Here is a 27,153-nt window from a genome sequence, read left to right on the forward strand (position 1 = left end):
TTGTACACAGATAACGTATTATTGGGCTTTTGGGCTGTCTCAACTCTGTTCGCTAATCATCACAATCACAAGTGAATAAGTAGATTAAAAAAAGAAAAGGTGATCCCTTTTCTGCTATTAGTTGCCCCAATTCAATTTAAATCTGAAGGTTAGATAGTCAATTTCAAGGAAAAAAGACCGACGGATGTAAACTCATCAGGAGTAGTATTTTCACAGTACTATCAATTACCGGGAAAACACGCTAAATTACGGCATAGTGGTTGGGGTCCGGTGGGAGGAAGGAAGGTCATGGGAGGGTGAAAACCAAACGGTGAGGTGTCACTCAGCTACAAGAGATGAAGACACGATGATAGACTGGTATTTTCGCAATGGTATCAATGACAAACTTTGGATCTAGTGGAAAGAGAGATAGTAGCCTCACAGGAGGGTGAAAGGCCAATAGTGATAAACTTGAATTGTTAGGAGGCTAACAGTGGTAGCAGCAAAAGAGGGAGGGTGGCAACGGAGGAAAGCTTAGGATGGCATGAGTAAGAAAGGGTTCGATCGGGAAGAGAGACGGTTAGTTTTTATAACTGATGCAGCAAGTCTAGTCTAGTTGTCCAGATTTAACACGAAATCAAGAATTTGACAAATAGGCATTCTGATTTGCTCTATATTTTAATCTTTTAACATATGGTCCTTTTACTACTCCCTCTGTTTCACAATGTAAAACTTTCTAGCATTACACACAAAAATTTTTTGAAATTATACCGTTTATCGATTGATTGTGCAAAAATATACAGGATAGCGAACGATTTGCGGAAATAAACCATCGGTATCGCTTTTTGGAAGAGCGATACCGATGTTCGCTCGTTGAAAGTGCGATAGCGTGGCGAAATCGCGATCTGACAAAGCGATAGCGAAGTTGAGCTGGTGCCCTCGCGCAAGCGAGACGCGAGACCGCAGCGGTATCACTTTTCCCACGAGCGAGAGCGCCGCGTGGAGAAATCCCCACGACTACCTCGGGCGGAGCCATCGCTCTCGCACTTTCGTTGTGCGAGACCGAGGCCGGTATCGTAATATGAAACCGCGAGACCGATTATGACGCGACGGGGAAGACGTGGGCACGCGGTATCGCGCTTTGCGCGCACGAGACTGCTGACGCGGCATGCGCACGAGAGAGAAAGCCTGGGAGAGGGCAGTGGGCCCGCGGCGTCGCGCTTTGGGAGCGCGAGACCAAACGCGGTGTCGCTATACGCGTGCGCGAGAGCGAGGCGAGAGCGAGGAGCGCAGTGGGTCAGCGCTGTCGCGCTTTGAGGGCGCGAGACCGCGCGGTGTCGCGCTTTGTGTGCGCGAGAGCGAGTGCATCAAGGGCACGGCAGCAGGCTCGGTATCACGGTACGCACGCGCGAGACTGCCCTCGGTATCGCGCTCCACATGCGCGAGAGCATCGCCGCTTTTCGCCACCGCTTTGCATGCGCGAGACTGCTTTTTGCACGGGTTCTAGCCATCTACCTTAGCTTTTTAGGGAGAGGTGGAAGAGCTCTGTGTATTCTCTTATCAGTTTACTATTGCAGTCACATCATGCGGGCCATTTGTAACTGCTAGCGCTGGAATCCAATGCGCTCACGGGGTTAAATTGAGAGGAGAGGAGATGGTCCTCACAGAGGAAGACATAAGGGAGTGAACTGAGGAGAGGAAGAGCAAGATAAGAGAGGAGGCAGTGTAGCCAGTGGAGAGAAGGAAAAAAAGACACGTAAGTTGATTAGTTTTCTATTAGCACAAATTCTACGATGAGGATTTAGAAAATATTAGTTCACGTAGTTAATATTTGTTTTTAATTATGTCAGAGAAAAATTTAGGTATGTATTAGTTACAACTACATTATATTCTGTTAGGTCGTATGTAAAAATAGAAATGTAGAAAGTTAATAGAGTCGATTCAGGTTAAAAAATAGGTAGACATAATTAATTTATAAGGTACATGAGTATAATATAAGTTAGAACTAATTTGTACGTAGTAGTAATTATAAGTTATAATTAATTAGTAGTTCATGTGATGTTTAATTTTATATATACGGCCAATATTATATGTAAGAAATGAAAAAAACTATATTTGTAGTTATTGATATTGATATTAATAGTATTGATAATTATTAAATGTGGTACAAAAATTAAATTAAAGTTGTAATTAATTTGTAGTAATTTTAAGTTACAATTACTTAGTAGTTCATGCATTTATTTATTTTGTAAGAAATGGAAAATGTATAAATATTCGTTAAGAAGCGGGAAATATATGGTGTACTTAAACACGTGCTTTACATTTTAGGTTGTTACGAACGAACAAAGAAATGCAGTACTACAAGGAACTTTGAAATTGGGACTTTTATATGAGCAAATTGGTTGAAAAGAAGAAGGCAAGACAAGGTATGGTACTATAATGGAAGACAATTTGCAATTAATAGACAGTTTGTAATTTATTTGGTATTGTAATTAAAGTGCAGTTAAATAAATTTATGTCGCTGCAAATAGTTTTATACTATAATAAATTGGTAGTTATGATTAATTTGATTATGTAATTAATCAAGTGAAGTTAAACTTAGTTCTATTAATTTATCATGTTATGATAAATTTAAAGATAATTTTGTACTAACTGATAGTTACAAATATTTCGTATTTAAGTAAAGTTACGGTCCGTTAGATAATTTATAGTTAAAGTAGTAATATATTAAATGTACTCATCCAAATTTGCAATAGTAGTATTGTTTCGGAGGTCATATCTAAGTAGGTACAAATAGTCCGTAGCAAAGAACATGATGCGGCTCAATGAGTGTCATTGTCTTAGATAAAGAATATAAAGAGCTAACCAAAATGATTTTTAACTTAGCTTCCGTCAATGTTTCTTCGGTGCAAATAGTCATTTGTTGTATTAAAATTAATTGATATGTATAATTAATTTGTTAGTTAAACATATGGATTATGCAGTGAACTAAACTTTGAGGCAGCAATTGTTATACGAGCAAGCTGGTTAAAAAGGAGTAGGCGGTATCTGATAAACGCAGGTAAATATTTCGTCATCATATTTATGTACGATATGGTATGGTTGTGTTGTTTTAAGTATTACGTACTCTTTTACTTAAATTAATTGCCATAGTTATGTTTAATTACGTGTTTTAATTAATTAATATGTATTAATTTTATTGTCATGTGTATATTTTTTATGTAAGTTGTAGTAAAATTATAAATAATGAATTGCATTGTCATGTATTCGTAAGTAAATAATTTATGTTTACGTAATTATTTATTTGTAAATTTTTTATTACAAGTACATGATTTTATTTATAAATAATATAGAAATATAAATAAGTAGTTATTGATAAAGAATTTTTTATCAAAAAAACAGTATGCGTGTAAACGAATTTTGGTCGCGAATAGGACACGTTTGTTCTGTAGGACTTCCTTACGGACTAGTCCGTGTTGTCTGCAATGGCAGGAATGTCGGCATTTAGAGTGTATTTCGGTGAAGGTGAAATTATGGAAAATGAAAGTGGTGTCGATCTGAGCAACTTTAGGCGATGCACATTATACCATCCAAATCCTGACACCCTTACCATGCCCGAAGTTTGGTACTGGCTAGCATGCATATTTTCTTTAGATCCGGGTATATATAGTGTTAACGTGAGGGTTATGTGGAGCCGATCGGCCAACAACATAAGATGGGAGTTAAAAAATGTGACACGGAGTAAGGCCTGGCAGGATTGGCTCGCTGGCTGTAGGAGACGGGGATATGAATATGTCATGCTGGTGCAAGCATGTCAAGGAAGAGTCCCCACGAAGAACGCAGCGGGGCAATCCAGCAACCGTGAGGAGTTGGGGTCTAGTTCACACGAAGAAGATGAAGTTGTAGCTCCCCATCGTGGTGGCGATGTTGGTCCTGACATTCAAAATCTATCCATACAAGGAGATGAAGTGGTCAACCGCCATCATACAGATGAAGCCGATGAAGGGGAGGACATACCTGCTATAGTTGAAGAAATTGAGAGGGTGGACCGACATGCAGTCGAAGATGAGGAAAACCTCGCTGCTAAAGAGAATGATGACGAAGATGAACAAGAAGTTGAGGAAGTACCTATGCCTGCTTCGTTGAACCTTGAAGACCCTGGTTATATTGCAGAAAACTCTTGTCATGATTCAATATGGTTCTACGGGAACGGCCAAATCAATCTGGGTGCAATGTTCCGGGACAAAACGGGGTTGCAAGACGCAGTGTAGTCATGGTCATTCCAGATGCAAAGGCAGTTCAGGGTTGTGAAGTCTAACAAGACTGAGTACACGGTCGTCTGTGAGACGGAAGGTTGCACCTTCCGTCTTCATGGTCATGTGCCAAAGTACGAGTCTTACTGGATTGTGTCCAAACTGCAGGAACACTCCTGTCTGATTCGGGACACTAGGGAGTCGCACCGCAACCTGACCGTGGCATACGTCACGAACAAGTACTACAAAGAAATTATTGAAGGTGATGACCTGCCTGTGCGGCACATAATAAAACTGGTGGAGAAAGATGAACAATACACAATTAGTTACCACAAGGCTTGGAGGGCGAAGCAGAAGGCCATGGAGAAAAGATATGGGACATTTGAGGAAGCATATGACACTCTGCCACAGATGCTTAACATTTTAAAGAGCAGGAACCCTGGGACCAATGTTGCTGTGCAGGATCGGGAGTCAATTCGTCCTCCAAATTATCTTGTGATGCAACGGGCATTCTTTGCATTCGGAGCATGCATTCATGTGTTCCAGTGCTCAAGGCCGGTGCTGTGTGTCGACGGTACTTTCCTAAATGGGAAGTACCGAGGCCAGATATCAACAGCTGTTGGTGCGGATGCGAACAACCAGATAATTCCAGTAGCTTTTGCTTTTGTTGAAAGCGAGAACTATGAAAGCTGGTTGTGGTTCTTGCAACATCTAAAGTGGGGAGTGGTGCAAACACGCACATCGATATGCATCATCCATAACTGGAATGCCGGTCTGTTGAAGGCAATCAAAGAGCTCCAGGAGGATGGTGATGGTGCATACTACTGGCTTGACATGCACAGCCGTTGGTGCATGCGGCACATGGGAGCCAATTTTTTCAAACAATTCAACAGCCAGTGGCTGATGAACATGTTCAAGCGGTTGTGCAAGGCAAATCAGTCTACAAAGTTCGATGAGCTTTGGAAACAACTTGACGAGGCGACAAGGACACATATCCGGTCAAAGCGGACCAACAACAACCCGCAGGATGTACATGTCCCCCAGGCCCTGGAACCAATGGATGATCTTATTCCATCAAATGGAAAGAAGCGTAGGTCATCAAAGAATATCAAATGTTTTACCCATTGGATTGAGTGCGAGCCGAATGATAAGTGGGCACTCCTGCATGACACTAATGGGGCTAGGCATGGCATAATGACCACTAATCTTGCAGAGGCGTACAATGCGGTTCTTCACAAATTAAGGCCTTTACCTCTGACTGCTATTGTTGAAGGCATTATGCACAGGACAACGATGTGGATGAGGACAAGGTGGGCCGCGGCGTTGCAACAAATGTCTAACGCACAAACACCTTTCTGCAAAAAGATGGCAGAGTACCTCCAAGAGAAGGCTAACAAGGCAAGATTTCACACGGTCATTACCACTGGGAACGTCAGACGAAGGTGGGAAGTCACATGTCGCACTAAGGGGGGTTTTGGATCTTCTACTGGGGTCATCACTCCTGAAGTTACTCTAGGGCACAAATCTGATAACACATGTTCGTGCTCTTGCAATAAGCCGAAGCTTCTTCATAAGCCATGTAGCCATGTCCTGGCCGCGTGCGCTAAAACTAAGCTTGATTCAACATCATACGTGTCGACGTTCTACCTAAAGGATAGAGTTCTGAATGCATGGAGTGCTGAGATCCTCGGGTGGAGGTCCCTCCAACACCTAGTCGAAACTGGGGGTGATAAAATGATCTATGTGCCAGACTTGGATTTGTTTAAGGCTGGTAAGGGTAGAAGACAAACACGGCGCTTAAGAAATGATATGGATGCATCCGAAGCGGGAGGGCCTGTGAGGCGATGTGAGGACTGTCTTCAGTACGGGCACCGCACTAGAGATTGCAAGAATAATAAGGAGGGTGCATCTTCAAACATGGAACCTAGGCAACAACGTGCGAGGAAGAATAGAAGGGGCTCTCAGGGTGCTCACGATAGGGAGGAAGGAAACCTACAGTAGTTATAATCTACACTGTCCGGTTATTTATGTTCGGTCATGATATGTTTGCTGCATGACGTTGTATTTCAATAAGTTTATAATATGTTAGTCAATAAGCATGTGTAATATTTATTTTATTATGGTAATGTTGTAATATTTTATTGTAAGGTGTTACCAAGTTTGTAAACCTATTGTTGTACTATTTATTTCAATGATACTGCTCGAGTTTGTACTTGTACTATGAGAAAATTTGTTTCCTTAATTTAATGCATTATGTACTTTTTCGTATGTGCACTTGATAAAATTTCTAATTTACCCTTCAGGATGTACATGCAGATATGGAAGATGAGTGGCCTTACCCGTTGCTTAGCAAAGAGATCGATGCACGACATCGTGCAAAGAAGATATTTGATGGAAATTCTTGCTCTAGTCTAGCTGTCCTGATACCGCGTACAGCCGGATAGTGGGGGATTGATCCACGATGGAAGCCGAGGTGCATAAATGGTTAAAGTTTGCAACATCATGATATCGTACTATAACATTGCCTAATGTGACTAATAAATTTCCTCATAGGTTGTCAGCTGCAGGTCTTCTTACCTTCGTTCAGATGACGCAGGCAAGGATGCATTACGATACTAGAGAACCTAAACAAAAACAAATGGGGGCACATAGCAAACGATGACAAAATATCGACAAGTCCCTACTTATGGCACTGGTTGATAGGTGGAGGCCAGAGACACATACATTCCATCTACCGTGCGGAGAAATGACCATAACATTGCAGGATGTGTCCATGCTCACGGGGCTGCCACTAGCCGGCCAGGCAATTGTACTTTCGGACCCTCCGGAAGATTGGAGAGATGATATTGTATCACGGTATGCCTGTATTTTGCCACGGTATGCTACCGGTGATACAGACGATGATGAGGACAATATATTTTTCTCTGAAAAAGAAACTCATGGCCCCACATTGAAGTGGTTGTCACAGTTTGAGGTAATTGAATATTTTTAATTAAGGCATATTTCGTTCACATTCACATATCTGACAACACATTGTTTTTTTGTTAGGTGCGATATATGCCCGACGATGTCCAGGAGTACCAACTGACGTTGTACCTTGAGGCTTATCTACTTTGGCTGTTTGGTTGGGTCATGTTCACCGGCTCGCACGGGAACACTGTGGACGCCAGGCTAATCCCCCTTGCTCGCCAAATTGCTAAAGGTAATATAGCGCCTTCTACACAGTTTAGCTGGGGATCAGCCGTCCTTGCAGCCACATACCGTGGATTCTGCGACGCTTGTATTAAGACCGGACAAAGGGAGGCAGTTTTCACGGAGTGTCCACTTTTGGTCATGTTGTGGTCGTACGAGCACTTCTCGTTCGGACGTCCATACATGAGCGTGGCCGTGGCCCACAAGGACGATTACACTGACGCAGTTGATGATCGTCCTACCTTCGGTACTCGCTGGTGCTACAGACCGATACGCATGCTTGCATTAAAGGAATATTTCTGTCATTTCAATGAAACTGCATAACTAAATCTACAATCTCTGATCGTGCAGCCATAGTGGGCGAGAATCCAGGTGCACAATATGTACGAGTACTTCACCGAGGCGTTCGAAAGCCTTAGGGAAAACGAAGTTCGGTGGACTCCGTACACGAACGAAGAGGCCATTTTGCGTGCACCACATGGAGTAAGCATCTTATGCTACCGCGATGAACCGTACTGGATGACACGAAAAATGCTGGTGTACGACATATTCGTCGAGGGGTATAATGTTCAAGGGTAATGCGTCAGATGGGACTGTACCAACAAGTCCCAGTTCCTGTTGGACTTCACCTTCCACCAGATGTGCACATGTATGTTGTTATTTCAATCCTGTCTAATTTCTGTGCACTAAAAATTGTCAGATATAACTAACAACTAATTGTTGTATTTTTGTTGCAGGCAAAAGAGGCAAGCTAACAGCAGGTATCGTCGATCTATGCACTCAAGGATGACCCCATGGATAGAGGCATGGTCACAGGCCTTGAATGATGTCGTCCATGAGACCAGGGCATACGACCACAACAATTACGAACTATACATGGCCTGGTACTCATCGCAGACTTGCATCCGGCTGCTTGCACCCGAGGATCCCGACGAGCAAGGTCCACCAACAATTGATCAAATATATGATATGCAGCTAGCACCCCCCGCTCACTTGACGATACTACTACCATTTAAATATTTCGTTGCATCGGTGTGTCCTTATACATGGGGTTCCACTTTTTAACATTATTGCTACGCTCCATGCAAACCGACATTGCAGGGGAATTAAAAAGAGATGCGAAAACATTGTGGGAGAAGCTTAGAGATGGAATGGCGGGTACCAACCAGGAAGTTATGGCCGCGGTCGACTCCCTCCGTCGAAAAGGAAAGCGAATCATGCGGCTCGCATCGTGCCGACATTCCTCGGACGTCTATACTCCGGCAACATCAAGAAGGACGTTCGAGCCAATGCCGAAGCGTCCCTCTACCTCCTCCCGGCCGTCCACCTCAGCCCGCCCTTCAGCCTCCGTGCGACGATCCAGTGATGGTCGTGCAGGAGTAAGGTCAACTTCGTTTCGTGAGCCACACCTATTCCGACTATCCCAGAAATCGCTGAAATTTCGGAACGCCTAGGAGGCTTTGGTTCAACTCAAGGTAAAATACGTTATTGCAGAATGCTAAAATAAATGCCATTTATATTAAAGACTAATTTATTTGTTCGCAGCACAACCGGAACAGGTACCCCCACATAGCTCTACGCCCATCACCTCTCAATGGCAGGGTGGGTTTGCGTCGTTTACTGGTACGGGATAGTTCATCATTATGCTAATTTTTTCCCCAATTGTTTATGTGAAATTACTAAATGATGTTTTCCAATTGATGACAGAGGGAACGCGAATGGTCCGTCCCGTGCCTCATATGCCTCCTGCAAGGCCACAAATGATTCCTCAAATGGCTCCCGATGTGCCAACCTCACACTGGCAAGGAGGATTTGCACCTTTTGTAGGTCCGTGTACATTCAGTACCATATTGGCATGCATATGTCCACTCGTAATTTTACTTTTTGTTAATTAATTGCACATACAGGGACTAGCCAAGGTATCCCTACCATACCCCAATTGTCTGCAGATTTTATCGGTCAAGGAGGGTTTACGTCGTTAGGCGGTCAGTCTCCCCTAACTCTAATTTCATATTTTTATTATTTCAATTTATTAAATTTTCATGTATATGAATCTTATTAACTATTTACTTCCTGATATTAATAGGGCCTACTCAGTCGGTTCCACTGCATGCACCTACATATGGCACCAACCCATGGCAAGGACAATCCATGGATTACGGTGGTACGCACAGCCATCATTCTCCATACACATATATCGATGGCACTTTCATGCCATACATGACTCCCACTTCAACTTAAGACAATAACTCCGTGACATTTTATATGGATGCAAGGCACGTCGTTTGGTGGTGGAGTACAGGGTTATATGGACTTGTTGCAACAAGGTGATTGGCTATTTGGTCAATATTCCTCGCATCCTAATGAAATTCCATATATGCAAGCACCGTCAACAGGTTTGGATTTTTTTTTTGTGTTATTGTTGTTTGCTCCAGCTTTGATAATTTCTTTTATATCTACATTGCTTCTGTAGGGTCATTTCGCCCTGAACCAATGTCAGGGTTTAGGCCTTACACTGCATCGTACAACGACATGTCCAGCTTCGGTGGAGGGTCGTCATCGGTACCCAATGAGCTTCGGACTTCACAAACTGATGATGCGCCCCCTGTGACATAGGCCACACAACCAGAGGTTGGCGAAGGAAATGACAATGACCCGCGTAGATCTAACCGTGAGCGCCATGAGCCAAACCGTGTGTCACTCTCAGGCCCTCGACATGCCGCAGGACAAAGGAAAAAAACTACAAAAAAGCGAGATGGAACATCTAGGACTACGACTGACCATGACGATGATGACGAGTAGAACTGAACATTATGTCTTTCAGTTCACTGGCAACCCTATCTAAACCTTGCTGTGATTTTGGCTTATTCTTCATGTTATTTGTACTACAATGAACATTATTTATTTGTACTGCTTATTCTTCATGTTATGTACGATGTTTCGTAGTTCATAAATATCTCACATTTTTATGCCCTATTTTGTAGCTAGTTAACAAATATGATTTTTGGTTAACTATTAATTTTTCGTACGAGAGCTAACAAAAATAATAGTCTCACAAACTAAATTAATAGTGCAGTTTCGATGTTACTCGTGCGGTTAAAATTACATATTACTTTTACTTTTTACTACTATGACTTAAATTGCCTACTAATTTCTTTTCACAGAGATGCAATGATACGCACCTACAATGGCATCCTCTCTTTCCAATCACGGGACATGCGCCAGAGCATCAAATCATACACAATTAAACTTTCAAGATTCCGTTGCGCTGCGCCGAAAGTGACTTCGTCGCTTTGTAATTAATAAAGCAAACAGTTATGCAGCATGTGCTGCCGAAAGTGACGGTGTCGCTTTGCAATTATTGTCATCACGAGTGAAACAGTCTGGCGCTATTGAATTGATTAGTGAAGCAGTCCGACGCGCCGTCGTCTCTTTCTAATAATTGAAACTGCGCAGCTTCTTGCCATCCCCTATAAATAACAACCAAACCTAGCACACAACTACATCTCTTCTTCATAAACGTTTTGCTGGTTCTAACTTCGTCTTGCATATTCTTAGGCCCGATCTTGAGGCAAGAACTGAGTAGTTCGTGAACTCGCTCTATGTTGTTCATTCACCCACTATTCGGTTCCTGTCCCAAGATCGAGTCTGTGAATATACAAATATGATTTTTTTTACTACATTCTTACACCCACTCTTTTTTTCAAGTTCTAGCATCCGTTTGTGAATATGACCTACTCCTGCAAATTCATAAACTCGGTGTTGCATATTCTTAGACCCAATCTTGTAGCAAGAACTGAGTAGTTCGTTAACTCGCTACGCGGTTCTTGTCACAAGACCGAGCCTGTGAATATGCAAAGGTGGTTTTCTTTGTGAATATGACATATTCTAAATTACTATTCTTTATCAACTTTGTAAAAATTGCTCCCGAATGATCTCTCTACTCCTTTATATATTTTTAATAAATATATATTCAATTTCTATTTTTCTATAGGTAATATATTGTTTCTTTCTCTGATATCATTATTTTGCAAATTCCAAGATATTTATCTTTCTTCTCGTAGCCGCGTACACAATCTTTGCCTATTTTCAATATAAACTTGTTTCTCATGTTCATTTATGTATATATATATATATATATGTTGCACACATAATAAAAAAATTATGAAAAAAAATTATCCTTTCTACTCTCTCCGTCCTAAAAAAACGAATCTAGTACTACGTTGGATTTTTTAGGACGGAAGGAAAAAATTATACTTTTTACTCTCTCACTCGAAAAAAAAACAAAGCTAGTACTAGTTTGGTTTTTTATGGGACGGAGGGAGTACGTACCAACGGTGACATGAAATATTAGCGATTTGCAAAATGTAATTAGCTAATCGCTCTTGCGCACGGGGAGAGCGATATCGCTCGCGGTCTCGCTCTTTCAAAGAGCGAGACCGAAGCCGTCCCTGTCGCACTGCCGCCTCTCAGGATTAGCAGATGGATTAGGGGCGTGGACCACGCGTCAACAGTATCGCGCTTTCAATGAGCGATACCGCTGGCGCTCTCGCATGAGACCGACTCGCTCTCGCTAAACGGTAGCGCGAGACCGCTCCGGTCATTCCTCGGACCCCACAGGCATCAGTCGGCCCATGCTGCTACGGTCTCGCGCAGCCCGACCGCGATACCGCACGCGCTATCGCGCACTCGAAGCGCGAGACCGCTTCGTGTCCCGCGTGCGTCAGGCGGCATCATACAGACCGCACTATTGCTTTACAAAAGCGCGACACCGCCTCGCTCTCGCGCTTTAGGACCGCGAGACCGATGCATTAGCGCTCCCTCACTCCCAATTAGCGATAGCGCCGCCGCTTTCGCGCACGCATTACGCGATATCACACTATCGCTGTTTCAAACCGCTACACCGGTATATTTCCGCAAATCCGCCCCTAATCAGCTTAATCTTGCAATTCCGGTCAAGAACACGATTAATTTCAAAAATTTTTCCATTACACACATACATATAAATGTTAATAAATCTAAACGCATACATATGTCTAGATTCATTATCATTTAAATAAATATGGGCAATGCTAGAAAGTTTTACATTGTGAAACGAAAGAAGTAGTATCTATTCAGAGAAAAACCAAGAAATATTATTGACAAACACCTAAATCTAAGAAATATCATCGACAAAGTGTGAATACCATAAAATACCATCGTACAAGCGATTTATCCTAGAAAGTCATCACCGTTAAGATTTCATCCATCACCGTTAAATGCAGTATTTATCTCATAGCACTTGATGGAGAGCTACGATCGAAATCCTAACGGATTTCTATAACAACAAAGTCAATTGCAAGATGTATCTCATAAAACCCGTACTTGTTAATGTTATTTCTATTTCTGGAATTTGAACTCTTATTATCAATAGCATTTTTTGGATTTTCTCATTAAGAGATGGCTCAGTTAAGGATAGCGTAAGCAAAGAAAATGTAATGAGCAGAGAAACTTTGCAACTTTCGAAGATAAAGTCGTTGAGATAACTCCAAATGAATTATTATCACTTGCTTGCACAAACTAGCAAGCATGTTCCAACAATGTCTCAAGAACCCAAGATACTGTGATATCCAACCAGGGGACCAGGGAAAAGCTTTTGCCAAGATCTTTCCTTGAACACAAGTACAACTTCAATTTTGTAAGAGAACGAAAAGAGGAAGAAACATACAAGGCACACAGTTTGTATGACTTGCCCTTCTCAGGCAGCAAGTTAACTAACCCTCTGGATAGGAGGCACTGCAGAAAAATGAGCTTTTATTATTCGTTAGAGTAGCACTTCTCTCCATCAAAAGACCAGGAAACTGGAATCAGCTTTAAGATTTTTGACCCAAAGCAGGAATCTTCTTACAAGCAGGGATTGAAACCAAAACACCCATTTCCGCAATTGCTTCTTTTTAGCTAAGAAATGGGCTGACATATTGTACAACCGGGAAATCCAGATGAAACAAACCTTTCCGGTTCGAAAAGTCAAACGGAGGGATGAGCAGAGAAGAGCTACCAAAAGAATTTTTGTTCCCAAACTGACTTTGCTTCCCTAAAAATTTTCGTCGACATCTTAGTTTGTCCATGAGGCAGACCTCTTCAAAACAGGCTTCATTGCCTTATCCTCCTCTAGTGATATCATTCCGAGATGAGAAGGGTCCTCAAGCATCATCTTGGCGACCAAATACCCTGCGATAGACCAAGTCTGGAATTTCCTTGCCTGCTTGCCGACATACCGCCCAAGCTTCCCATCATAGTACTCTGGCCAACCATCCTTCAACAGCCTTCTCTCAGCTAAGTCAATTGCACGCCTTGCAATTTGCGGCCGGCCAGTCTTGATGCAGGCTGCTGTGAGCAGCCATAGTAGTACTGCAGAAAGAATGGGAAAAATTGTGTTAAAGTTATAACATGTTGAAGTTACTCAATGTCATGCTATCCGTTTGTAGTACAAATAACACAGAAAATCAGAAGAGATATAATGTGATGTTATATGTTTATATGTAGGTTTCATGGGCACATGTACCCTGACTCCGTGAGGAAAAAAGAGAAGGCATCAAATTTAATAAACATTGCTCTTCTCAGCACATAAAAGATTCATTTAAGGCCATAGCTCATAAACAGAAATCTTGGGCACAAATGTATATGGTCCTTCACTAATCACCGAAAGATGGTATATGGTTATCAATTGGTTTAATTCAGCGTCCAAATCACATAATGATAAAAGGGAAGCATGATAACATTTTTGCGACTAAAAACTGTAATATTTAAGAGAGATTTAAATAATAAGAAAACCTTCTAACCTGGCCAAGATCCTCCATTGTGGTAACTCCATCTAGTATTCTTCGGATCACAGCCTGTCACAATACGCCATTCGTGATTCTCAATAGCAGGGTAGCATATCTTCAGAGGCATTTCACCAATAAGCTCTTCCCATCGCTCCTCAATGAGATCCATTATGGCCGTTGATTGCTCAGGTGTAGCAAGGGATGATAGTATAGCAATCATGTTTCCAAGTGCAAACCACCGGAAGTCCATCCTTGCAGGACTAACATTACCAATGAAAAAACCACCCTGGCAAGGCATAAAATCAAATAACCAATCCGGAATAGAATCTGGGATGACATTGAATTTGTTGACAGCAGTGTGGGAATATTCCTCTGTCTTATAGCGATAAATATCATTTAGCTGCTGGAAATCAAGCCAATAGTAACTCCGCATGTGATAACTTAGAGCGTGAAGACGAGTTGCAATCCTCTCTACAAACTCTTTCCCTTCGTTATCATGCTTAAGCAATTGAAGAGCACACCTTAGTGCCATAAAGAAAAGGGCTTGAATCTCAATAGGGTACCCATAAACACCCTACAACAAAGATCAACAACAGGAGTGAGCAAAAGGAAGCTTAGCCATAGGCCATTTTGATTTAAGTAAGCATTACAGCCCATGAGCTCATCAGTTACTCATAAAGACATAAGACATATCAGAAGCATATGTGAAAAGTCAGAAAAAAATGTTCATGAGTAAACAGATCTATCAGCGATTTCCATAATTCTAATTTCTATTCTACACTTCTGTGTAACCAAAATAGCATCTGGAACTTCATATAACAAGAAAGGGGACAGTTATCAGGACTGAGTAGAGTGTTGCATGTCCACGTATTAGGGCATGGACCCATACAAATGGTAAAAGCAGGATCCAGCAGATGAAGCAAGCAGAAGGCTACATGCCTATATGATATTCTCCACTCATTAGCAAATGTAGGTTCAAATATAGTAATGGCATTTGAAATATAAACCGCGCCCACAAGAACGAACTGAGAGCCCTGTCCCAGTTATAAAATAGTGCTGCCAATGTACAATATATTAACTGTATGAAGATGAAGAATCATTCAAACCACAAGAAAGTTATCATATGAAGAATCAAATATGTTGCAGGCAGATCACAGAAATCAAGCAAATTGTCATGAAATTACTGAAATCTCACATAATTTAACCAATACCAATGTAAAATTAAATCTACAGCGTCATGACTTTTGGTACAAATGGTAAATTATCCAAAAGTTTATTAGTGATGTTACTGTCAGCAAAAATCAGACCAGATGCTTCCGTTATAATAGAAATGTTAATTATAGTTTATACACTTGTGAGTTTGAAACATGTTTTTTTTAAAAAAAAAAAAACTTGAGCGCCACAGTAAAGTTTACCATTCTGCGATCTATCATGCAGCAACCGTCTGCACACAGCAATGTTGGGAAGGTATCAAACCCCTCAGACAAGCACAGGCTCAGTATCAGCCTCATCCCCTTCTGGCATTCCGGCGTCTCCGCGAGCGTGAGATCCCCGGTGGACTTGGTGTATGCCCGTAGAAGTATGATCCACCAGAACCCCGAATCCACGGGAGCCACCCTGCCAATGGCGCTCTCCCCGAAATCCGCATGCAGGGTGTCGACGCCCTTCTTGGAGTCATGGAGCACTTTGAAGCTGGCCGGCATGGCGCCCTCCCCGAGCTTGAACCGATCGACCTTCTTCTCCCAGCCCTGCAGCAGGAGCGTCTTGAGCAGGAAGTGCCTCACGATCTCCGGCTCGCCGTTCATCAGGAACGCCAGCGCGCTCGGCACGAAATCCCTCACGAACACCTGCGAGCAAAGCAAAGCAAAGCAAAAGCTCCCCAGATGAGACAAGCCATACGGTTTCCAGATGAGCTGAATCCGCACAATCCGGAAGCGCCGCCGCCGCGAATAGCTAACCAACCTGGTCGTAGTTGAGGACCTCCTCGGAGGCGTGGTCGAAGGCGGCGATGGTGCCGAGGGGCTGGCCGCGGAAGAAGACGAGCGAGCGGCGGAGCGCCTCCCAGGCGTCGCCGACGATGGGGTGGGGCTCGAAGGAGTGGAGCGCGGAGGAGGCCGGGGTGCCGACGAGCGACCGCAGGCCACCCCCCGGCGAGTACATGCCGTCGAAGCCGCCCCTGGTGCCGCCGTGGCCGCCGCCGGAGTAGGAGACGTCGCTGAGCGAGCGGTCGTCGAACGAGCGCTGCCGCTCGACGTTGATCCGCGGCTTGTTCAGCAGCCGCGACAGGTCGAAGTCGTCCGACTCCGACAGCGACGTGTGCGACGCCGACCTCCGCATCCCGCCCGCTCCCACCGCCAGCTCCATGCCCCTCCGCTTTGCTTGCTTGCTTCCCCTCCCTCCCCTCCTCGCCGCGGATCTCCGCCGCCTCCCGCCCAGATCTACGCGGATCGCCGGAGGGGAGGGAGGGAGAGACGCAGCGAGAGATCTAGGCGGCGGCGGCGGCGGTGACCACAAGGCCACGCGAATCTCGATGGGGAGAAAAAAAAAATCTAGCTGCCTCGAGCTCCCCTACTATATATCGCCGGCGGTGCGGGATTCCGGCGGGGGTCCGTACACCCGGGGTGTATGACGGGTGGGGCCGGGAGAGTGGGGCCCACACGTCGGTGGGGGGTAGGCGAGGAGGGGCTTTTTTTTTGTTAATTCGGGGGGAGGCGAAACGGGCGCGGAGGTGGTGTGCTTAGGTTTCGCTTTTTATTTATCGCGAATACGGGAGCACGTGGGGTTGGTGGCGGGTGGGGCCCGGGGATTCGGGGAAGGTTGGAGGAAGAGGAGGGGGGAGGACGAGGCGCTGACGTGGAGGGCTCAACAGCGGATGGGTTTGGTCGCCGCCGGAAGGGGATGGTTGGACGGCGACGGCGGATGACCGGCGGCGAGAGTGTCCGGCGATTTTGGGGAGGCGGAGGAGGGCAGCGGGGGCAGCCGTGGAAGGGTGTTCGTAGGCTGGCCGGTCCTCTCTTGGTAATCAATTTCAATCGTAGCATACGATAGCGAGACCCGTGTGATAGGGAAATCAGTGATTATTATACGGCTTTCTAGTAAGACTGTATCTCGGACTTCTGTACAAATATATTCTGGTTTGTTCTAGCAAGACTATATATCTCAGACTTTTGCACCAATATATTCTGGTTTGTTTAGTTGCTACTATTTTGTGTCATCAATGTTTGAAGAAAGTACAGTAGATTGGTTTAACACTTCACTTTTGACTAATTATAATCGATAGGAATCGAACGATAATAATCCAACTTCTAAAGAGGGCTGGTATATTTAACCTAAATGAGTTCTCTGGATATGTACTTGTATAATCTATGCAAATAGAGTATTCGTATTTGGCTGCTTGGTGCAGCCAACATAGCCACAATAATTGAAAAAAGAACACCATATGAGTTGGTCATACTGGGCTCTAGTCGTAGTCCGTATGTAGTCGAATATACTTCGTATTGATTATACTGTAGTACAAAAATTTTGATTTCTCTTTATCAATTAGTGTAAAATAGTGATACTTGTATCTCTTTTTATGAAAGGTACTGCAGTTGATTATTATCATATTGTGTGTGAATTACAAATTACTCCGACTGAGGATAGAAAAAAAATTATATGGATTGAAGATGAACATACTATAAAACATTATCGTGTGGCATGTTATATATTTTAATATCATATAACTAGTGGCATATGGATCCGCCAGTTATAATATTATGAGATTTCTTTAGATCATCTTCTGTACTCTTCCCTTTTAAGTGAAGATAATACTCCATCTGTTTCAAAATGTTTGACACCGTTAACTTTTTAAGTACATGTTTGACCGTTGTCTTATTAAAAAAATTTGTGAAATATATAAAACTATGTGTGTACATGAAAGTATATTTAACAATGAATCAAATGATATGAAAAGAATAAATAATTACTTAATTTTTTTAATAAGACGAATGGTCAAACATGTACTAAAAAGTCAACGGTGTCAAATATTTTAAAACGGAGGGAGTAATTATCTTTTCCCCAAATTGATGCATGATTTCAGCTGTTCAAAGCGCTATAATCGATAAAGTAATAAAGCATGCTTAGAACGACGCCAACTTGCCTAAATAATGCATCGCAAATGACATTTAAAAAGTGAAAGAAAAAACTAACAAGAAAAAAAAGAGATCGAGGACCTATAAACAGCCCACTAACTTAAAATGCTACAGTAAATGATATGCCGTCATGCATGACGCACAGCAAACACGAGCTTAGAGGAGACTTACACAAACAAATAATCTACTTATTTTTACAAGATTATTTGTTCTATATCGGAATCATCAATTACCAATAAGACACAAGGAACACGAGATGGGAAACGAGGCAATAGTTATCGATCAGGCTGGACAAAACAAAAAGGGACAACGTTTAGTGTTTCCACGGTCGAGCTTGTTTTGGTGTTTCGTTCATCGTGTTGATTGCTGAAAACTAATAGTCATTTCAATTTTGTCATATTGCCTGCATTTTTCTCGAGGGGTCTTGATGAGTACAAATCAGAGATGGCCCCGCTCTGATCCTGTTACCGTTAACAGCGCTTTCTTGCACCATTCCATGTCGGATATATAGTGTCATTGGAAGTATATACGCGTACTGTCCTGGATATCCGACACCCAGCCAGCAAAAGGGATTGATTACCATGTTGTGGCACAAAAATGCAGGTTAAAGTTAAACAATGCATCCTGCTGTTTGTTGGATGAGATGCTGCTCCCAGTTATTAATCACCCTCTTGCTCTCTCTGGACTTTGACTATGTCGCTTGTTGCACCTCAACGCCCCCGTGTCCTGCATGATAATGTTATTTTGGCCACTTGGCCAACAAGGATACACTTAACAGTTGGTTCTATACAATTGAGAATGTATAGCTATACAATTCAGAAAAAAATATATTAAAAATTGATTCTTACACTTAATAGTTGTTTCTCACCAACTTGACATCTCCTAAATACTCCAACTATTTTATATTATAAGTCATTTTGATTTTTTTTAATCAATTATTTTTAAGTTTGATCAAGTTTATAGAAAAATATAGCAATATTTTTTAATAAAAATATATTAAATGTTAGTTTTAATAAAATTAATTTGGTGTTATAGATGTTGCTAATTTCCCTATAGATTTGATTAAATTAAAGATTAAAAAAACGGAGATAGTATGACTTAAATATGGTTTCTCAAAACATTTTTGTGTACATGCACACTTGACCTTACGCGGTGGCCAAGAGCGGACGAGCCCAAAGATTTTCGACGGGACCTAGCTTGATGCAGTTAGGCCATTTGGGTGAAAAAAGAAAAGGCTACTCCAGTTAATAGGCCATTTCGGTGAAAAAAAAGAAGAGGCTCATCAGCATCACGAGGAGACACAAACTAGCTTTACCGCCGTAATCAAGGGGAGCCCCTTTTTTTCTTTTTTACTTTTTTTATTTTCCTTTTATTCTACTCCTAGTAGAGTAGTACCTGTACACGTGCAGAGCACACGTTGACGATCCCAGCGCTCGTGAGTCGGGGCCTGGCACTGGCAGGCCGTACACGGCGGCACGAGGCCCAGTGGGCAGCGAGTGGGCCCGCCGACGTGGAAGGGGCAGCCGAGATGGGGAGCGGAGTCGGCTGGTGGTGGTGGGTCGGTTGGCTGGTGGGTGGGTTTGGGTGCGACCCGACCGGACGGCGATCACGCGCGCGGGACACGCTACTTCCGTTCCGTTTCGTGTCCACACGCCAAAACTAAAAAGTACCCTATAACCCACCGCACCGCACGTGAAGCCTCGCCCAACGGTCAAGCCTCTGCCCTGACACCTCGGGCCCACCTCCAATAGATAGTACTCCGTACGAAAAACTTCTGGTAGCTGCTGACACCTTGGGCCCACCTTCAGAAGATATTTGTAGTGATACTTACTCCCTATAACCTACTTTATTCATTCGTCTTATTAAAAAAACTAAAATTATTATTTATTTTACATAGGAAATGCTATGTGTCGGGCGCCCGAGCGCCCGAAAAAAATCGGACACTCGAACCACGTGCTGAGTATTTTAAATAGCTTTAAAATGATTTTTCTCATAAACTAATTATCTAATCTATGATTCGATCACGTCGTTGTATTCGTTATAATTAAATCTTTATAATAAGACTACACATGATTATATTTCGACAAAAAAATATTTTAGCTTTTTTAATGATATTTTTTTAAAATGCTGCATATGGTTATTTAGATGTTTCAACCAATAGTTTTACAATGTTTCAACTAGTGTACTCGTGATGTTTCACTATATATGGATCAAATGTTGCATTGGATTTTGATATTATATAACGCATCGTTGCAACAAATCACTCACATATTTTGGAGATCCTCTATTAAGGAAATTTATTTCTTTTTCTGTTCCACCAAAAATGTTTCACCTAGTGTACTCACAATATTTTACTATATATAGATCTAATGTTGCAGTGAACTAAAACATTCCATTGCAACAAAAAACCTACATATTTTGGAAACCCCCTATTAAGGGAATTTGTTTCATTTTTTGTTCCACCAAAAAATGTTTCAGCTAGTGTACTTATAATGTTTCACTATGTATGGATCAAATGTTACAGTGAACTGAAACATTCTTTCGTTATTTGCTGAAACATTATTTTTATATAAGGTGAAACAACACCCGATTTAAACGAGTGAAACATTTTCGATCTACTTAGTACAACAATTCCGATATACCTGGTGGAACATCGTGTAACATTTAAAAATAATTCAATAATTAGGTAAAAAAATTTCGTCAGAATATATCCATGTGTGGTCTTGTTTTGAAGATTTAATTGCAACGAATTTAATGGTGCAATCGGATCATAATTTGGATAAGTAATTTAAGAGAAAAATCAGTTTAAAGTAAGTTTGCACGTAAATCGGACACTGACGTCATGCTGACGTTAGCGCTTGATTTCACCTCCTTCCGATCGGGCGCCCGACGAGGAGTCGTGTCCTTATTTGTGACTTACTTTATTATCTAAAGTATTTTAAGCATAACTTTTCATTTTTTATATTTGCACAAATGTTTTAAATAAGACGAGTGATCAAACAGTGTAAGGAAAAAGTCAAAATCGGAACGGAGGGAGTACCTCCCTGGCTCTACTCTTGTTTGTGATAATTAAAATTTATGGATAATCCGAATTTGATATAGTTATTTCAGATTACAAAAGAATTAACCACTATGAAGTTGAAAATTTACTCTAAAAAATATTTAAGAAAAAAATATATACCATATTTTTACGTGGAAAACATAAAATGACGAATAATCTGATTTTTTAGTAATTTAAGGGTATAAAAGAATTAACTACTATAAAGTTTTTATATAGAAAAGTTTTATACAAAACACATCTTTAGAATTCAAGGATTTTTTTAATAGCAAACAAAAAATCCAGGAGAATAAGAAAAGATCCGTCGTACTCATATTGGTATATACTTTAAACAATCTTTTTATTGAAGCTCGCACATATTGGTATATTTTAAACATATATATATATATATATACTATGTTGGTATATTTTAGGACGGATGAAATATTTTTTATTTGAGTGCAACTGCAAAGCGCAGGTGAGCACTGGCCCGGCACAGCGACCTGCCAACGGCGGCAGCCTTCCCCTTCCCCATTTTCAGACACACACCGACTCGCTCTCTAGCCACAGCGAATCTCTCTCATCCCATCTCATCTGATCCGATCACTGCAGCTGCCATGGATGAGGAGGCTGGGGCTAACTTGTCAGAGGCCATGTGCTGCAGCTGGCAGGTGGGCCACCACCCCATCCCTCTGCTGATACTCGGTTGCTTTCAAGCCTGTGCAGAACATAATTAATGCTAACTCTCTGGTTGAAGAGTGTGTATCAAGTCTCTGTTGGATAAATGAACAGCTACGTCATTGCAACGTGTAAAAAAAAATATGAGAGATATACTCCTCATGTTGGCAAATCTCTCACACCAGACAAACAAGCACGTGGGTTGGAGGCTTCAAGTCAAGGCCAGATAAGCAGATCTGAGAAGGGAACCTTGACGGTGAAATAAAGCGGATATTTGTCCATAAGAAATGGAGCATGCTTAGAATGTGGAGTCCCTACACTTTAAAGTCAATATAAATTTATAAGATGCACTTATGTTCGATTATAACGTATCTTTCACATGGTCCTTCCCCATATCAGAGCTTGTTCTACAAAGCCGAATTGCCCTTCTTTACTCCCTCCGAATCAAATTATAGACCATCCTCTTTTTAAGAAAAAGTAAACTCGGTAACTTTTAACTAATAATCATACTTGATATACATTATAAATGTTATATCATTAGTTTGATATTTTAAAGTATTATATCAAGTGATGCTAATTTCATATATTCGTTGAAAACATATCATGAAATATATTAATGGTCAAAATATCTTCCTGAATACTGCGTAAAATAATACTCCCTCTGTTTCTAAATATTTGACGCTGTTGACTTTTCTAAATATGTTTGACTGTTTGTCTTATTCAAAAAATTTAAGTAATTATTAATTCTTTTCCTATCATTTGATTTATTGTTAAATATACTTATATGTATACATATAGTTTTACATATTTCACAAAAGTTTTTGAATAAGACGAACAATCAAACATGTGCTAAAAAGTTAACGGTGTCAAATATTTAGAAACAGAGGGAGTATAGACTTGGACAGAGGGAGTATCTCAAAAAAAATATATAGACTTGGACGAAGGGAGTATTTCAGAGCTTGTTTTATAAACCGAATTGCACCAAGGGTCCAAGGCAAATTGCTGGCACAACCATATCCGTATGGGCTAGGCTGTGTTTTTTTTCAATTTTTTTCTATAAAAAAATTACTTCAAAAATCATATTAATTTATTTTTCAAGTTTTATTATAATATTTAATTAATCATACATTAAACCATCTCTTCATTTCACGGCCCGGAGGGAAGGTTCCCAATCCTCCCTATTCAACGCAGCACCATCCAAACAAAGACCGAAGCTGAAGTTTTTCTGACAAAGTATTGACATATGGGCAATGATATAATGTTGCGATAGCCTGCAAAGACAAATGGTAGAATTTGCCTTGAAAATTAACTAGGATCCATTTCTGGAAAATGGGCGTTCTACAGCTTGTACAAAACTTTTCAATTTTTGCGGCTAGCATTCGTCACAACGAAGGCGCACAATTACACAAAACATCAGAAGAAGAAACTCAACTCATGGTGCTATGGTGAAGGGATCTTTTCAGTCAGGAAAGCTTGGCTAGGTGTTACAGAGATGTTCAGACATTGACTGCAGAAACAATCAACATCATAACAAATGGTGGTAGTGAAGACTTCCACAAAAAAATAGAGGAACTAAAAATGATAGAAACCTTCCACAGTTCCACGTTGATTTGAATCTCATGAAAATACATCGTGCTGTAGAATCTAGCATGTACACCATCAAGAGAACAACGGAATTTTGCCAACCATGCCCACAAACATTGCGCTATCTAACACTGCTGCAATTAGATGAAATAAAAATAGTCAGTACAAATATGTTAAAAAGAGGGTATTTATACAAAGCAGGAACAACTAAAAAGTCTTACCTGACAGGCCTATAAGTTACATGAAATCTAACTCTTGCTGTGTTGTTTTTTCTTTCTTTTGTGTTTTGGCTTGACAGCGTCTTTTAGACTCTTTGGCGATATAGCTTCCTGCATCTCATCTGACCCTCCAGCAGTCAACCTTGATTCACTTTGCGCCTCAGGATTACATTCAGATAACATTGGTTCAACATCCTCCTGCTTGTTGTCCTCAACCACAGATGGTGGTTCTGCATATTGCAATGTAACTTATCAGATGTCCGCATATTGATATTGCAAGATAAATTATCACAAGGATGGGCATGCATAATGATATTTAAGAATCATTTGTGTCCCATCTAAGATAACAGAAGTTCTCCCTAAATTTATCACAGATAAAAAGCAATCTGTACTTTATATCCGACACGACTAGTTGATAACTTGATATTGGAGGACTGGCAGGAGGAAGAATATCTATTGTCCCATCTAAAATATTGTAATGCCATATAGATTATAGCTTCACTCAGCCAAAACCTGAACTCCCTGTACTATGATGCTCTAAGGTAGAAACATTATAGAGAAATGGGGAAATTCATACATGTTTAACACATGCTCATGCACTGGCTATCATAATCAGAAATAGAATAACAGGTAAACAATATTAACAGTACCAGGCAATTGAGAAATTCTGAGGGAGCTTAATGAAACTCCTTTAGAGTATGGATCCCTACATTGCAAGAAAATCAGAACAGGTTGGCAAAACTTCAATGTAGATTTACAAACAAGTACAATGCTCCAATAACTACCAATTTGATGGACCACCAATGAATTTGGATGTTTGTTTTTGTTTAGCAGTTCTGTCCACAGTCAAGGATGAATTCCGTTTTATATTTCGATGATCCTCATCATCACCTTTGTTTATCTGCTGACCATCGCTGGATGGTTTTGTACTTTGAGTTTCCAATGCACCATCAGAACTTTCCTTCATAGCCACATCAGGAGCATTATCCTTTTTCAGTGCTGAGGCTGGCAAACGCTTTACTTTCTGCAGTGCCTTCGCAGAGGTGTATGAGTTAACCTGAACAAAGAGATGCTTAGGATGAAATGCAAACCCAAATCAATGAAATACAATGGATGGTGAGAAGCCAAGTATTTTCACAGTTCATAGAACATCAAAGCAGGCATATAAATTGCAACATCGTATGTTTCCTCACAAACCTCATTCTTTATTTTGCTTGTTATATCAGCAGCTTTAACTGAAGCAATTCTTAAACACTGCATGATAACACTTGACATGACACCCTCTCCACCAGCTTTCTGGATGGAACATACATCACCGTTTGAGTTAATTGTAGCAGTCATTCGTCCTCCCATAACAGCTTCTTCCTTATATGTCGGATCAATAACCTAAACATGAAATTCAATTAAAAAGTTGTGGATAAAAAGACCAGAACATGATGGACATCAATAATACACCCTGGCATTTTTAGAAATATATTGGAACATACCATGATGTTGCCCTCGCCAAAATATGCAAATGTCACAGCAATAGGGAGATGATGAATTGTCAAAGGGAGTGGGTCCCTTACCTGTAAAATACTTAAAACTATTCAATAGATCAAATAGGGCATAAGATAACTTATGTGTAAGCGCAAACAAAGTAACTAGCATAGTAGCATATGACATTTTAACGAGGATATGTTTCAACAACACTACAAGAAGTTACAGACACCATATAAAGTAGCTAGTCCCGCTTACACTGATGAGTGCTGAAACAAACTAGGAAATGCCATTCCTTATTGGTGAACTTTGAACTAGGAAATCATGTTTCAGTTACACACTACAAGAAGCTACAGATGCCCAAATTAACTACTCCTGACATCGATGAAACATAATAGGAAATGTCATTCCTTATCATTGAACTTTGAACTCTGGGAAATACGTTTGCAAGACAATACTAGCTTACCTCAGGGTCATGTACTGTAACCTGTTGACCATCTTCCCCTCCGACCGTACATTCAGGCCTCCGGAAAGTAGACAGAGCTGCCAGCGCGGCAATGTTAGCTGCATCAATGAGATTCCTGAGGGATAAAACCATTGCATCGGGCACATTTAGCTCTCTTAGCCAGAAACATCACAAATCAGTCATGTCACAAGGCAAGGTATATCTCATACCCTCCATTATCCAAGATATGAAGGTCGACGCGCACCGACCAAACATGCTTCCCAGCAACAACACACAGGGACTCCATATCGACGGCTCGGCTCTCCCTGAGAATCACCAAAAAGATGCTCATCAGACTACACGCTCACTGAGCTCTTCGGCAAAATATACCAAACAGCAATCTCAGGGGGGAGACCACCTTAGGCCGCGATCGACGACGCGACCGAGCTCGATCGCCGACTCCCCTGGCCGCCCCGGCTCGAAGGCGGGGTCGGCCATGGGCGAGAACTCGGTGAATATCGCGAGCGTCCCCTCGTTGGGCCTGTCCTTGTACGGCTGCACCAGCTGCGCCGTGGCGTAGCCCATGACGCGCGTGTCCCCGAGCTGCACCTCCGCCGAGCCGTCCTCCCTGCACACGCACACACACACTCCAGGAGCTTCAGAGAAACGAAACCCCCAGCGAAACGCCATGGAAGGAGGAGGAGGAGGGGGACGCAAGGAAGGCGACCTGCCGAAGAGGATCTTGAGGCGGCGGAAGTCGAAGGGGCGGCGGCCGTCGACGCGGAGGTCGGACTGGAGGGCGCGCTCGATGAACTCGCGCTCGTTCACCGTGGGGCGCCACCGCTGGTGGTGGTCCATGGCGTTCGCCGTTCGCGTCGCTCGCCGGCGGCGGGGGTGGTGGCTAGGGTTTTAGCGGCCGCGCGGCGGGGTAAAGCGAGAGGGAGAGAGAGAGAGAGAGTTAACGCCCAGTGGATTTTTGGAGCTGTGTTGGGCTGTCCGTGCTCGGCCCACCTCCGGCCTCGGCCACGCGCCGCCCATTCACTCTCAGCCCAAAAAGGCCCAAAACAAAGCACCTCCTCTTGTTCTTTGTGTTTTTTTTTTTTTCGTTTCGAGTAACAAAGCACCTACACTTATTTTTTTTTAAGAATGGTATTTTTAAATTAGGAACTTAGCCTCTCAAACAGAGAATTTAGCCCTCAAATAACCATACACATGTAACACCACATTTACACCCCCCGAATGTGCTTCCCTAACACTTTCTAAGAGATGAAAATCAACATCACATCTTTGATTTCACTAATGTTACGTTGAAAGCACGGCTGACTGTACATAATATTTTTCAATCTGTCCGA

The 27,153-nt window shown here is 42.0% G+C and overlaps 2 protein-coding genes across 5 annotated transcripts; both read right to left on the reverse strand.

Moving 5' to 3' along the window:
* Positions 1-12,940: 12,940 nt before the first annotated feature.
* Positions 12,941-16,967, reverse strand: LOC127762763 (cytosolic invertase 1). Its single transcript, XM_052287243.1, has 4 exons — positions 16,193-16,967; positions 15,646-16,077; positions 14,246-14,804; positions 12,941-13,814 (listed from the first exon to the last, which is right to left on the reverse strand). The coding sequence occupies exons 1-4, from the start codon at positions 16,592-16,594 to the stop codon at positions 13,519-13,521; spliced, it is 1,689 nt and encodes a 562-aa protein (XP_052143203.1). The 5' UTR covers positions 16,595-16,967; the 3' UTR covers positions 12,941-13,518.
* A 6,549-nt stretch (positions 16,968-23,516) lies between these two features.
* LOC127764805 (exosome complex component RRP45A-like) lies at positions 23,517-26,741 on the reverse strand. 4 transcript variants are annotated; one of them, XM_052289723.1, is made up of 10 exons: positions 26,529-26,741; positions 26,220-26,429; positions 26,032-26,127; positions 25,823-25,937; positions 25,365-25,445; positions 25,075-25,263; positions 24,663-24,934; positions 24,528-24,583; positions 23,881-24,107; positions 23,517-23,790 (listed from the first exon to the last, which is right to left on the reverse strand). In XM_052289723.1, exons 1-9 carry the CDS (start codon positions 26,657-26,659, stop codon positions 23,908-23,910), a joined length of 1,350 nt encoding a protein of 449 aa, XP_052145683.1. In that variant the 5' UTR covers positions 26,660-26,741; the 3' UTR covers positions 23,517-23,790; positions 23,881-23,907. The 4 variants fall into 4 exon arrangements, with proteins under 4 accessions (XP_052145683.1, XP_052145682.1, XP_052145685.1 ...); XM_052289722.1 differs by having other exon boundaries at positions 23,517-23,793; XM_052289725.1 differs by lacking the exon at positions 24,528-24,583 and having other exon boundaries at positions 23,517-23,793; positions 24,769-24,934.
* Positions 26,742-27,153: the final 412 nt, after the last annotated feature.

This window comes from Oryza glaberrima, chromosome 2, assembly GCF_000147395.1.
Source record: "Oryza glaberrima chromosome 2, OglaRS2, whole genome shotgun sequence".
Classification (NCBI taxonomy): domain Eukaryota; kingdom Viridiplantae; phylum Streptophyta; class Magnoliopsida; order Poales; family Poaceae; genus Oryza; species Oryza glaberrima.